At 40.7% G+C, this 15,481-nt stretch overlaps 1 protein-coding gene across 2 annotated transcripts in view; it reads right to left on the reverse strand.

Moving 5' to 3' along the window:
• CDK19 (cyclin dependent kinase 19) overlaps window positions 1-15,247 on the reverse strand; it is a 130,451-nt gene extending 115,204 nt beyond the window's left edge. For both annotated transcript variants that reach the window (XM_074896156.1, XM_074896155.1), the window contains exon 1: window positions 15,003-15,247. In XM_074896156.1, the coding sequence (XP_074752257.1) occupies window positions 15,003-15,130 (128 nt within the window). In that variant the 5' untranslated portion in view covers window positions 15,131-15,247. The remainder of the gene's footprint in view (window positions 1-15,002) is intronic.
• Between the last annotated feature and the right edge of the window lie 234 nt (window positions 15,248-15,481).

Genomic DNA, 15,481 nt, shown 5'->3' on the forward strand with positions numbered 1-15,481 from the left:
TCGCACCACTACCAGGCTTCTTAAACTCTTCAAGTTTCCTTACCCAAAACTAGGAGTAAAGATTAAAATCAACATTGTTTCTAGTTCCAGAAGTGTTACAATTCATGCTATTTTAAAAGGGATTAACATTTTACAAAAATTAAACTGCTGACATGAGATATCCCCATCCTGAAGACTTCCTGACTCTGTATTTCAGACTGCCATAGGCAGCATCCAAATGCCAGGCTCCTCACACGCCTCTGTTAGAAAAATCTGTACCAGTATAAGGTTGCAACTTGGTCTTTGAGATTAAGCTTTTCTCCCACACCAAAATCTGTAAGGTTAATGTTAACATTTTAATTTGTACCATGCAAAGGAAAACTCTGTTCTCTCGCCCCCAGAAATTTTACTGAGCTGGCTTATGTTCAACTGCAGTATTCAACACCACAAATGAAAATATGATTACTACTTCTTCTGGGTAGCACTTTCAGTTTCCATTTTCCAAATGCTTTGAAAAGGACAAAGTACCAAATTCACTTTAGAAGGGTGCAGTTCAGAAGACTTAGAATAATCAAAACATTTCAAAGGAATTAAACTGTCTTAACTACTGCAATTGTACATCAGAGTGCTCCCATCATATGAAAAACTACTTTACAAACAAGCAAATGGAAAACTAAAAACAACTTGCCCAAGACCATAAGAAAAATAGGAGTTGAAAATAGTGTACAATTCAAACTATTATTTTATCCCTATTATTCAAATTTTTAACCTTTTCATGATGGTCCCTCTTGAAATCACAGATAATTTAACATACATCCCCACTTGAGAAGTAATTATCCACATCAAGGAACTGGCTTGAAAGATGAAATCACACTGAAGCTACAACTGTGACTACCACATCAGTTAATAAAGATATTAACATTACACTATATACTAATATGGCCCCATAGCCTTTATGGCCTCAAGTTGCACCAGGGAAGGTTTAGACTGGATATTAGGAAGCATTTCTTTACAGAACGGGTTGTTAGGCGTTGGAATGGGCTGCCCAGGGAGGTGGTGGAGTCCCCATCCCTGGAGGTGTTTAAGAGTAGGGTCGACATAGCACTGAGGGATCTGGTGTAGTTGGGAACTGCCAGTGTTAGGTTAATGGTTGGACTGGATGATCTACAAAGTCTTTTCCAACCTTGATGATTCTGTAATAATACCCTTCTTAAATTAAGTACACAATATCATAAATAAATAATAATTAAAGTGTAGATTTTCTTGAACAAATTAAATGCACCATAAAAACATTCCAAGACCTAGCCAGAAAAACCTAATGAAAAACAACAATTCACCCTTGTAAGCAACACTAATAGAATTTAAAAATTTGTGATTTTGTAGGACAAAGCCTGGCAACACTACGGAGTTCAGTGTTCTTCAAACACAGTATTGCCCGGAACACAACACAACATTCATACAGGTATCTTGTTATACTCCAATTGCTGCCATACAGCACAAAGTCAATCACTCATCAGGAGATCAGCGACAAGAATTACAAACTTCACTCCCCAAGATAAGGCAAAACCATGACACTGAAGTGCACGTAGAAGTTAACTGAAAAATGCTCCATGGTATATGGAGCGTGGCAGCAAAGCCACGAAATTGATCACATTCAGCACTGGTTACCTTATGCAGGCTGCTCACAGATTTAACTCTACACATAGCACATGGCCATAGCCCTTTACAAAGGTAATGGTACCAGTAATGTGTCTATGATGAAATGGAAAAATGGACCTAAAGCTTCCTAAAAAATGATGTGTTCTTATGCTCCAGTGTTTTTTATGCATACAGAAATAGCCACTAACCCAAAAGAATTACAAGATCAAAAAAATCCACACATGGTGTCACTGGTGTATATGTTCTTTAACAGACTAGGAAAGTAATTTTCTTTTATCATTATCCTCAAACCATATCAAGTCTTATCCAGTTAGCAGCTCAGCCAACTCCTTTTCACCCACACAGCAACCAGCCACAAATGACAGAAACTGGGAATCTACAGGTTGATCTTAATTTATTTCTAGAGAACAGTACACATGCTGAATTTCAATGCATATATATTAGTTCATTTTCAGAGCTACATAAGAAACTCAAAATGTGAAACAGTAAGGATAGTACACAGAAATTTAAGAGAAGTCCATGACCACATCAGTCCTTTAAAAGATTTGTCTTTCTTCACCTTCAAGGGCAGCTGTCTGCTGCTCTGCTAAAAAACTTCACAGCAGTTACAGGTTGTTCCTACAGCCCAGTCCCAGACACGTTCAGTAAGAGGTAGATACCTGAATTACATTTGGCTGGGTTTGGCCATGAAAAGAACAGGTGAAACTAGGCAGACATTAACCTCATTCCACTACAGTGAAAGGTTTACCATTTCATTAACATCTGTGGACTGCTGGCCTGCCTACTGATGCATCCCTCAGAGGTTTGGTGGGACCCTTCTCAGTGTTGCAAATAGAAAAGCACACATGTGTAGGGAACAGGAAAGGACTCCTCATACAGAAAGACCAGACACGTATGTCACCTCATCTGCCCGAACCTGGGCCTGGACTCTCCTCTTCGTGCCAGGATGGGAAGCCAACCTTCCCAGCAGGCAGTGACTATTATCTTTAAAAGTTGAGTTTGCATCTTCTGGAATGTCTAAGAGTAACTTGGAAAGTCAGAGCAAGGCAACAAACCTACACCAAAGAGGACAGTCTTTACTATGCGTTATAAAAAGAGCTAGAGTGAAAAGAGAAACTCCAAGGCCGATCCAGGTAAACAAAAGGAAAACACTCCTTGGAATGGAAACAATATACTACATTTCATACTGCATTTCTGAATCTTTTGTCTCACAACATTCTTATCTCAGTTTTCAAAAAGGGATCTGAATGCTACATGGCTCACTGATGTCACTGCCTGACAATACTCACTAAACTCTGCTAGGTCTTCCTCCAGACATCCCAGATGACTCCAGCTACCTCAGCATATACATACAATAATACCAGAAGGCAGCACTTCTCTTTATCTTCTGCTACCTCCAAGACTTGAAGTTCATAACAAAGCCCTTCTGAAATTTATGAACACAGCAAAACTAAAAGGCAGAAGCTTGTGTCATTTTAGGTGTTACTCTTCTCAGAATGCAACTAATTCCTGAACACTAAGCGTAGTTTCCTACTTGATTTTCCAATAATTTTATAGACCTGCCAGTATCAGGTACTTGTGTAAATGCATGCCCAAAAGAAGGCTAACTCAGGACTTACAGAAAAATCTGTAAATTTTAAAGAAAAAAAATATTTTGGTTGGTTTAAAAAAACCTTCCAAACAAAAAATGAGAACTTTGTTGAAAGTGGCATTCTAAAATTAAGTCTACTATAAACTTTTATAAATTGCAGACATTGAAATACGGAGCAACTGATTACAACAATTAGCCTTTTAAAAAAATATCTGACTTTTATTACATACTTTATCAGAAACATGCAGCAAAACAGTTACACAGAACTTTGCCTGCTGAAAAAACTGGCACGTTCCAGCCATATAAAAGAGGTCATATTAAAAACACCACTGGCATCAGATACTAATAGACACTCAGTGTTATCACAGTATCCTATTAGAAATTGAACTATACGCAGATTTTTTTCTATTATCTATAGAATATACCCAGATGTACTTCTAAAAGCCAGTGTCGATATGGCAAGCCTTCTGTTTCCTCTGTAAACCAGTCTATGAACTCAGGAAGAAGTGTACATGTTAAAGAACAAGGCAAGTTCTTAAAGTGATGCAAAGCCATTTGCTATTAAATACAACACCCTTATATTGTGTGCTTCCACAGAGTCTCACAAAAGATGTTAAATACCTGTAAAAAAAATAATCTCCACCTACCATATGTGATGTGTTCTTTATGTATGAGATGACAGCTGATCAAAAAGACAAAACAGGGAATCTGAGCACTGATAATATTTTGTTAGAAAAGAAAATTCCTTACCCAGATATAATTTCACTAGACTAAGAGTGGGGAAATAGAGATCTCTCAATTTCAACATGAGGAGACTGGAACTATTCCACCACTATTACACATAACCTGACTATATCCTCTTCCTTGTTGCCCAGTAGTTTCTAATTCAGAAAATTAAAAGCAAATCTTTGTAGCATGGATACCTTTTAACTGTTAATAACATTTTCAGACTATTTCAGTGTCACAGATTGATTTTTAAGATCTCTGTAATAACAGACCATTGGAAATCTTACTAACCTTAATCTTATTATTATAGTGTAAAGGTTAAATTTTAATAACACTTCGTATTTGTAAGAAACTTCAGTCACTGCCACCCTCACAAAATCTACTCATGAAAACTCACAGAGACCTCAACCACCTACCAGGTTGTTGCCATTGCTAAAATTAGACTGGCTCCAAAACATCTTGAGTGACTGAGAACTATGAATTTCTTATGAGTAGGCTTATTTTATAAGAGATTGGCATAAGTAGACTTGACAGCATGTTTATAAAGGTAAAAACTGAAGTGTTCACATTAAACCTTGAAAGCTGTAAATTATTCTGCTGCTCCAGGTAATTTCTTCCAGCATTTGATATATTAAAGCAGGGAGTAGAGCTGCACATGATCTTATTTCTTTAAAAACAGCTTGATTACAGATAGTGACTAGATTTAGGAAATACCTCCCTTTGAGTAAAGATACTGCATGTGAGGATTTGCTACCTTAAAATAAGCAGCAAGGAGAAAAATACCTCTGAAATAAAGAGGAAACAAACTTTTATTTAGGAGTAAATTATGTACCAAGGCCAGAGACACAGGTTCCTTAAGACTATGCCAAAAAAGAATCTGCCATTTGTTTCATAAAATCACTTATAAGAAGAGTGTTTGTGACCAACTATATACATCAAGAACATTAGCTGTCTGTTTTCAGTAATTTTATAGCTCCTAAAGCCAAAGCGTAAAAACATACTGTAACTACACAGTCCAGCTTAACATGCCTCAGGTCTCTTTCTCTGTAGTGGTAAACGCTGCATCTCTGTAGGTGGGAAATTACTATTAAAATCACCAAATATGAAGCCTGCATTTCTTTTGGGTCTCTTTGGTGAGAACCTGTTTGAAACACTGAATTCAGATTTTTTTCTAAATCGTGATAATGCATTAGGTTCACCTCTAGCAGAAGAAAAAAGTATTGACTCAATGTAAGACCTATCAGAAGGACAATGGCCTAAAACCCACAGTTACCCAGTTTTCCTCTTCTAGCTCATGACAATCAAATGCTTCCTCTAAAGAAAGCCAGAAAGTCCAGATTTATCAGAGGTCTGTTGCACAATTTCTATTCTTATTTTCTTTCAGACTTCCCAACTCACTGCCACCCAAATCATGAGCAAGAAGCAAGACCCAACATTCTGTATGGGCAGAGCGAGACAGAGCGCATTTTGTTACAGTTGGAAAGCTGCCACATTGAATAAACACCCTCACAAGAAGGTATAAGGATCAGAATGAAATTCTACAAAGTCACCACGAGGTCTAATTTAATTCAGTCTGCACTGGAAAAAAAAAAATCATCATTGCTAATGCAGCATCTGTATTTTTTTTCCTCACTTCAATGTTAGACAATTAAGATTTCAGAGTTACACGTGCAGCTGCTAAGACAGTCTTGCTACATTCCAAAACAAACAATTTCTTTAGCTGGCAACCATCGTATCTGTTCTTGGGGAATGTGAACCATGTTCTGCTTCCCTTATGGGAACTGACTACTCCCGTAGTCAGAATAGGCTTCTCTCACATTCTTTCTGTAGCTTAAGAGCATCTTAGATAAAGTTTTACACTGACTTTTTTTTCCCACCATTGAAATCACGCTAAAAGTAGAATAAATGGCATTCAACCTGTAATGCTCTTTTAGCTGTTCTGAACTGAAGGTCAAATTAAATTTGGTAATTTGTCTACCTCTGTTTCTCATTTGGAGCATGACAAATTTGGGCAAAGGAACAACTGGTTATCCTACACAATGACTGCTTTTAATCAAAAGGTATGAACATAAAGCTAACTTTAAAGTCTACAATGCCCTTGAGAACATGGCAATAATTCATACAGGAACTCTGTTTCAAAAATAGAGACATTCAAAGACACAGGCCGAAGCCAACTGTCAGTTGCACTAATGATAATGAACCAAAGCAAGGAACGTGGCATTTTTGAATGAGAAAAGTGTTAAATATTAGCATATATCTCTGATAATCCACGGAAGTTTTAATACTGGTGAAAATTTTCTCTAAACTGCTTTGAATCTGCAGAACTCATGAGCCATAAGATAAGAAGTATCTCTCTCAAATCATTCTATTTAGGAGGCAAACAGTTAATCTCATGCTGCTAGAATTTCATGCATGAGTGGCCTTTGTATCATCAGATTTCTTCAGGCTCTCAGACCCCATGACACACCAAAGGGGTGGGAGAGTCAAGGAAAACTGCAGTCAGAGCAGAGTCCCAGCATTACCTGTGTAATGCTTTCAGGTGCTCTAGTAAAGACAGGGGAAAAAAAGGAGGGACAGAAGAGTGAGAAAACCTGGCCACGTGAAAAGGATTAATTCTTCCTTCAATCAGTGCATGAGGAAACCAGATACATTGCCTCCAAACAGCTAAACATACCTCTGCATGTAGTTTCCACTCCAGCAGATCTAGCTTCTGCCTCCAAGTCAATTCCCTATAACATTCATTTTCACTTGACTGTAAAAAGAGATCAATAGCATCTTCTACTTAAGTCAGCAGGGAACGAACAAAAAAAATAATCATACAGCATGTGAGGCCCAGTTTATGGGAACATATGTTTAAAGCCATACTGTGTCTGAGACTGTCCCCAGTTCATATCTATGCTCTTATTTAGCCCAGAACCCTTATCCTTAAGCGCGCAATCTGACACTCCCAGCACACAGAGGAAGCTATAGCTGTTGCTTTGTCTAATAGAAAGCCTGACCTCAAGGTGGTTTCACCTACGAGATGAATGACCCTACAAGATCATGAACTTTGTAGAAAACAGATGACAGCTGAGGGAGAAACAAGCAGTTATGCAGTAGCCTCATCTGAAAATATTTTGAAATGCTAATCCCAGGAAAGACAGAAGCAAACAAGAGTGACGTCCTTCAGAGATACACTATTCCAGCAATCTCAGATCCTCTAATCTCTCTCACAACCAGAAAAGTCAGTTCTGCTTTCCAATAAAATAAAATTAACAAACTTAAAAAAAGAAAACCCACACCAATCAAAAAACCCAACTCACACTTACAGACACCAATTTTGCAAGGTCACTAAACACTATCTCTACAACATTCCCACCCTTTCAGACAATCTTATTAGATACACTAATATTTCATAAATTCTAAAAAAACACAAAAAAACAACATGCAGATACAGAGGTTAAGTATCAATTGATTTAAAGACTTTCACAGGATTTTGTGAGCGACAACTAATTTTGATTTAAAAAGTTTCTATACGTTTTTTCTTCTCAAATCTGTTGAGATAGCTGAAGTTCACAAGAGGTACAATAATTTCTAATATCATCACAATCAGCATTTTTACCTGTCAGTCATCTAACTTACAGTCAAGGGATCCATGTAAACCAGGTCCCCAGAGCTAGGAGGTCTTTTATAAACCTAAATTATTTAGATACATGGCACTCATAATTCAAGTCAAATCAGTGAAGTTTTTGTATTTGCTATACAAGTAGAAACTGTTCATTTCCTTAAGTCACATGCTGAGTTAGCCAATTTATTCTAAAAGCAGTTGTCCTGGACCAGCTTCAGCATCCCCTCAGGCAAACATGCTGTTATTGAAACAAATAAATCTTTTTTAAGTTCTAATACTTTGTTTCAGTAAAAGAGAATAAAAAATTGCAGTCTGTGTCAGTTCTTGAATGCCAGCAAAGAAGCTCAAGAAACGACATATCTTTGGAAGCAGAATGTAAGAGCTGCCAATCACGTCTGCTAACGAACCCTTCCTCGATCATACACGTAGACCACATCATCTCCTGAACCATACATTAAGCAGCAGTGAGCACATCCAAGCAGAATATTATTTCACAATGTAGAACTCAGTAGTTAAAAATAGAGGAGAATGACTTGGGTCAGAGGGCATCTATGCAAATCATGAGCTTGGTTAAGGCCACAGAAGAGGCAAACACACCCTTTCAGTAGGTATTTTCAAAAGATATAGGAAAATTTAATGTTACTAACAAATCTCTAGTGAAATTTGGTTAGAACATTGCACAAGTAACCAGAATTTCTGTGATAACACATCTGTAGCATTATGAATCACAGCAACTTCTGGGGCTTGGGGATTTTTGTTGGGTATTTTGTTTTGTTTTTTAAATCATGCATTATGTGAAAATACTCATCTTGAAAGTAAATTTATGAAAGAAACTTTACAACACTTCCGCCGACAACACAAAAGATCAGATTGGATGACCCAGAAATACACCAACATACTGAATTTCTATGTCAAGCAGATCACATGAGAATTATTTAGCTTTTGACCTAGCCTCTGTTCTACCTTGCTTTGCACCCTCTTACCAAGTAGGCGGCAGAAAGCAATCTCTTCTTCCCCCTCAAGCTCTTACTTCCTTTTCCTGCAGCACTACTGGAAAACTCTTAACCCCTTCACTCTGTAACCTGAAACTTCTTATCCTCTATCTCTTTAAAAAAACCCCACACCACTAAATCTTGAGAGGTTTTTCTTCACAGCTTATTATGGGCTAATTTATGCATAAGTCTTCCTCTGCAACCTTGACAAAAAACTTCATCTGTTTCTCAAACACAACCTCTTCTATATCTCATCACCCACACTCACCTTCTTTCTTCCTCAAGCTCCTACCACTACCACCACAATACCTTTGTGCTTGCCATAGTAGCAAACAGAACACCAGCTGTTGCTTTCTGAAAGGCTATAGGCTGTACAGTTCATTTCTGCACTTCATTTCAGGGACAGTAACAAAAGAAAGGCCAAAATAGCCATGGGAGAGACCACAAGCAAGAGCCTGTGGGAAGCACTAAAAATTACTCATCGCCAATTGCACTGCCCTCATGGGCTGGAAGCAAAGCCACAATATACTTGCACTAGCAGCTCTCAGCAAGGCACAGTTACGAAATACTCACAATCTCTTCCTAGATTGGAGTTTTTTATTAGAATGCACTGCATGCAGCCAACTAGTTAGACAGGTTTGGTTTATTTCTGCTGCTCCTTCTCACACATATTAACAGCACTCAGTGGTAAGAGGGATTTTCAGGAGTCACAGGTAAATCTAGTATTTAGGTTTATTTAGCTATTAAGAGATTACAGCAAGGCATGAACACCTTCAGCCTCAAGATAGTAAGTTTCATCAAGAAAAAAAAAATTATGGAAGTGAGGAGCAAAACCCAGCTTTTCAGATACCATCATTGGTAGAGATTTTGCTGCAGTGAAAGGTTCAGGATCAAATGCTTTTTGACTTGGGTCAATATTTCTGTGATTTAGTCTGTCACAGGATTATATCAGTAAACAGCAACTACAGCTGAAAAAAAATATTTACATTCAAGACAATGTCAAATAGAGGAAATAGTAAGATATAAATACATAAATTATTATCGACTCTCAAATGTATTACAGGTAAGAACTTGCATTGGTACATAACACTCCAGTTTCACATTCAAGAGTATAATCCTTGCCACATCAAAGAGTTGCCTCTCTTAACAGTAAACATAACTGCAGTACACATGTACCCATTCCCCTGTGATTTTACCGCCAATATTGTTCATTTGCAGCATTTAGTCAACTTGAGTCCAAGTTTCATTTCCTGACACACTCGTGCTATACATCAGTAATTTCAATTCTGCAGAATAGCAATATGAGAGCAGTACACAAATTACTGCTACATGAATACTGATTAAAGAGAATAAGCAGATTACCTCTGCCTCATCTATGCTTACAATTTTTCTACCACTACAGTGATCTCAGTCATAAATATGACTAGATGCAACCTCTGAACAACACACTGGTATTAGCAGAAACACCAACCACAGCAAGTTGCCCCAGGAGAAAGCCTGCTTTTTCAGTAGAGCCATGCCTCACAGGATGCTATTTTTTCTCTCTCAAATCAGTGTTTTTCCACTTCTGCTTCAAACAAGTAAGATTCATTAAATAAAAAACCTAAAACAAACAAAAGGTTACATGGCCAGGACCACAGTCAGCATCCCTAGGTTACATTATACACTTGCCTTGTCTATGTACTTAATATTCCTTTCTCTTCCCATGCTCTAACTTTCACTTCACTCTTGTGCAGACTTGGATGCTGTAAGCATTGCAGATCCACATCAAGAACTTCACATTAATGCTTCTGCACACTGGCATCAGTCCAAGGAGGAAAACAGATTCCTCTCTACCTATGCTTACAGTACTCAAAATGGGGAGTGGGGTGAAGAAGATTTAATTTGTCTCCCCCTTCCCATGCCTATATTTTTCGTGATGTTTTTCGACTTGCTTCACTGTTGCCCAGTTTCCAAAAGAGAATTCCGTATCTGGAAGCTAAGGTGAAGCCTGTTTTATATCAGTTCTCTTGTTTGCAAGTCATAGATACATTAACAACAAAGTAATATGTCAAGTTAAAAACAGTGACTTTCTTTTTAAAAAAAGAAGTATGTTACTAATTAGCATATACATCTGTACCAGCTACTGAGCAGGTGATAAGCCTGGGACCTGCCCAAGGTTCAACTCTTGGCCATTCTGCTGCCATTGTCTTGGAGGCTGATCACTTTGTATTTCTGTCATTCCCTCCATAACAAGATTTAAAAGCATATACCTGCTTTTGAAACATACAGATTAAAAATATTACTTACATAGTTACTTGGAAAGAAAAGAAATACGCTTGTAATTTTATTTTAATAACCTCTGTTGCCCAAGCCAGTTAGTGTCAAAGAAAAATAATATAGCCATAACGTGAGAGAAAGCAGCCAGTTCAATTGTTCATTTAAAGGTAAACAGAAGCAGCAATAACTAGAAAGATTTTATTCACATGAAGATTTCAGTTTTTGCAAGTGCTATATCTGCCATCCCTGCTAGAGAACGAAGAACAGTGGCCTATTTTCTACTTGATTCGTGCATCCCATTATTCCTTTCACACTCCTAACTAACCAATAGTGGTATCTTTTGAGCTTGCTGACTAGTCCCAAACATCCTCCTGCACATGAGCTGACATCCTGATGAAGGAACAGAAATACTTTGTAGCAGCCTGGGCAGCATGACAAACTGATCTTTCCCAAAGGCTAAAGGGAAATAATCCAGGCATAAAACAAACAAACAGGATTTCCAACCCTCACTTCATCCTAAAAATTGCCTCCCATATGATAAAGAGATATAGGAAGTGAAACAGCATTGTGGCTTAAACTGTGATCAAAAAGAAGCAACAAGGAATGTAACAAGGAGAGGTAAGGCATCTTAAAAAAAAAAATAAATAAAATTTTAAAAATCACACTTTCCTGACCATGACTGGAAAAATTGCATTCTTTGGTTTACTGGACAAATGTGAACAAGCATCAAAAAAAAGTTAATGAAAGTTAATGACATTAAAAACAAAAAGAGTTAATGAAACGTGATGTTTTGAGATAATACACGCACATAAAAACAGATTATCCAGCTACATAAAGAGCTAAAAACTTAACATTGACAACTGAATTGTAATCACAAGGCTTATATAACTATTTCCCCCCTCAAAGCCACTGGTCCAGTAATTGTGTTCACCAAAATAAACCATTAGACAGCTCATATGAAGACCCTATTTTTTAGACCTTCTGGACTACAAAGTTATTAATGAAAGTTTTGTAAACCCAGGTGCCTAATTTAGCTCAATACATAACATGGGTAATACCACCAGACCGCATCAGAGAACACTCTTAAACACTACTAAAGTAAATGGAAGCTGCAGGTGCTCAAAATCTTTAACAATACACTCATGCAGTGCATGCAAATGTCACATCAACATTTTTCAAATCTGATGGCTTATTTTAAAACATATATATATATATATATATATATATATTTTATCCTTTAACTTCCACAGAAATCAATCAGCTCACTAGAAACATGCCCAAATGATATTCTACTCTAGGCTGAAAAAGGCAAACTAAGCTGCTACTTTGTCAAAAAACTGCTTTTATACCCAAGCCATTCACAGAGATCTAAGCAATGCAACCACTTTTTTTACAAGCATTTTATCGAACAGCTTGCCAAGCTCCGTATAAACACATTTTACTATTTCATAAAGTTTATACGCCAAGTTTTTGAAACATGAAGTGACAGGCTCTCAGTGGAATTTCTGCAAAGCTACAAGGTTCTTATTGCCCTCAGCCTCCTGAGACTGTAAATTGACTATAAGAAGCAAGTAGCCAGAATCTTTTTCTTTTATACAGGAATGCCTTGCAAATTTGAAATACTGAAACAGTCTTGATGATCAGCCAAAGAAGAATTCCTTTACATGAGGCTCAAAATCCCCCAGTGATCAGCACACTATAAATATGCATCACTGCTAGGTTTCTGTCGCCAGCAGTGGAAAAAGTTTCTCTCCGTCATTAAAGACCCCTTAAAATTAAGAACTAATGCTAAATATCCTCCACCCTGGAGAGATACTTTAGCTGGACATTTTCACAAGGAAATCACCTTATCCTAATGATGTAGGTTGTTTTATAATCTTTTTCCGATTTGTGCACATCTTACTTTCACCCAAGGTCCCAAAGTTACACAAAAGCAACTGAGAGTAAACTCACCAATGCCATAAAAAGGGGAGGATAACCCAGTTTCCAAGCTTCATGAAGTAAAGCCTCTGAGTATATAGTACAGTTGCATTTGTGCCATATTATATTGCATTTCAATCTATACGACTGCCTACTGAAGCTTTACACTTCCTTTTACCAGTTAGTTTTCTTACGGCTCAAGGTTTCCCTTTGATTATTCCAAGCTCTGACACATTAGCCATCTTTTTATCATGTTTACGTTTGCTTTATTACTTATTTGTCTTTATAATACTATTACTATTGTAGGGGTTTTGAAGACATGTCCTTTACTGTGCTTTGTAGCATCAGTATAATTCTTACAGTGGCTTTCCATTGCCAATGTTGGAAATGAAGCAGGTGAGTTAGAAACAGACATCAAATTTCATATTTTTTTCATAAAATGGTAAACCCAAAGCTCTGCCTCTTTTATGCTGTTCTTACAAGCAGTAATTTCAGGATTATCAAAGAACAGCAAAAAGCAACTAACCAGCATTTTGGGTGTTTTTATGACCACGTCCTCTGATATACCTCATATAATATAAATAAAACTTAAAAAGAAAAGGAAAATATGACTACTAAACCCGCAAATATTAGAAAAGCTCAGTGGCAGCTGTAATACCCAGAAAAGCTTTAACATTTCCTTTCCAAGTTAGCTCTGCTCTAGTATTCTTAAGGTTGCTGAGCAAGCTAGTCAGAATCAGAGTTCATTTCCCAGCATTTAATCCTCCACCTGAATTAGTGTGTTACCTTTCAGTTATTATCACTTCGATATTACATCCCCTTAACCCAGAATCTAAATTTCCAAGACACAACATGAATGCAACTTACTCCTACAGAGAAACCCCTGGACTTCTCTATTAATCTAAAGCAGCAGTGTTCCACTAACCACTTTCAGAACTTTATTTTTTAAATTGCCATTTTGCCATATCCAGTCTTGCAAAGTTCCAGTTGCCTGTCTATAATGGAAAGCTATTATTCTGGCTCTCTATTAGGTATCGCCTCTGATTTACAAGTATATTTTAATTGAACTAGACAATATGTCAAGAACGCTTCTATAAACACAGTCCGTGATTGAGCACTGTTCACACACCACACTGAAAAAGAGCTTAATGGCCTTTCTGACAGAAAAAGGTTGTATTTAGAACCCGCACCTGCATCAGGCCAGCTCCCCTCCAACGACTGCACCCCAGCCAAGCAATCAAACTGCAACCCGAGTTCCCCACTGCACGGTGAAATGGCATCCACGGGACACCCATCCCATGGTGGCAGCTGTCTTTTCCCCAGGAAAGAAGCCCTGCTTAGCCAACATGCGCGGGCCTAATGGCTAAACGACCTCTGGATCTAGTCAGCAGCCAGGTATTTGGGGACCGAGACAGGTATCGTGCTCTCTCAGGGAAGCAGGGACCGATGGAGACAAACCTCCCGCACACCTGTACACAAGGTGCTGCCAGAAGCTGCCGGCTCTGCCTGCAAGGAGCCTCCCCTCGACACCACCGAGCCAAGCCTGCCCAGCTCGGGGTTCAGCAGTGTTCCGGGGGCTGAGGCCAGACCAGGGCCCAGCACACTCTCTAGAGGTTTCCCGGCTCGCCCGCCCGGTCGCACCGGCCTGAGCGGGAGAAGCCGGGGAGGGGCAGTCGGCCAGCCAGGTGCTCCTCGCATCAAACTTGCTCCTTTTCCAATCCCTGCAAGTTCTCGGAGCAGAATGTGACAGCGCGAACGCAGTCACACAAAAGACGAAAGCGATGACCTGAAACCCGGTACGAAAGCCAAAGACGAGCCTAACCCTGCTGACACAGCAGCCCCAGCCCGCTGCGCCGGTGGAGGGAACAGAGCAGGACGCGGCACCGGGGCCTCGGTCACCGCCGGCGGAGCGCTGCCGCGTCCCGCGGCCGCCAGGACGGAGGGCACAGGCGGGGGATCGGGGCGGCAGGCGCTGCCACCGGGCTCGCCTTCCCTTCACACGACGCCGGGGCTCGGCGGGCAGCCAGGCACCGACCCGCGGTCGCAGACGCACCGCGCCGCAGGGCCGCGGGCCGCCCTCGCCGCAGGGCCGGGGCACCGGGGCCCGCTCCTGGCGCGGGGCGGGGGCTGCCCGCGCGCTCCGGTCCCCGCGCACTGCCTGAAACTTTCCGGGGAGGGGAGGGCACCGGCGCGGCGGGGGGGAAGGGGGGGAGCGGGGGGGCCCGGCGGCCGTTGGCGGCGCGGCCCGGCGGCGCGGCGCGGCCCTTACCCGTCCTTGCGGCGGGCCTTGTAGACGTGCCCGTAGGTGCCTCTGCCCACTTTGCAGCCCTCGTACTCGAACAGGTCCTCCACCCGCTCGCGCTCGGCCGCCAGCTTCGACTTGAACTCGTAGTCCATGTCTCGCCCATGGGCGGGGAGGGACGGGCAGGGGACGCGGCGGCCAGATCAGCACCCCCGGCTGGCGGAGCCCCCTCCCGGCGCCGCCATTTCCGGGGCTCGGCGGGGGCGGCGGGCGGGTGGTGGAGGGGGGGGCGGTTTGTTTTTGTTTTGGTTTGGGGCTTTTTGGCGGGGGGGTGGGGGGGGAGGGGGTGCGCTCCGCCGCCACCCGCTTCAACTGGGCTCCTCGCGGCGCGGCGCAGGGGATGCCGGGAGTCGTAGTGCGGCTGCGGGCGCCGGCCCCGGCGCCGCGGGCGGGACGCTGTGGCGGCAGAACTACAACTCCCGGCATGCCCCGGGACGCCGCGGCCA

The sequence above is a fragment of the Athene noctua genome, chromosome 1 (assembly GCF_965140245.1).
Source record: "Athene noctua chromosome 1, bAthNoc1.hap1.1, whole genome shotgun sequence".
NCBI lineage: Eukaryota > Metazoa > Chordata > Aves > Strigiformes > Strigidae > Athene > Athene noctua.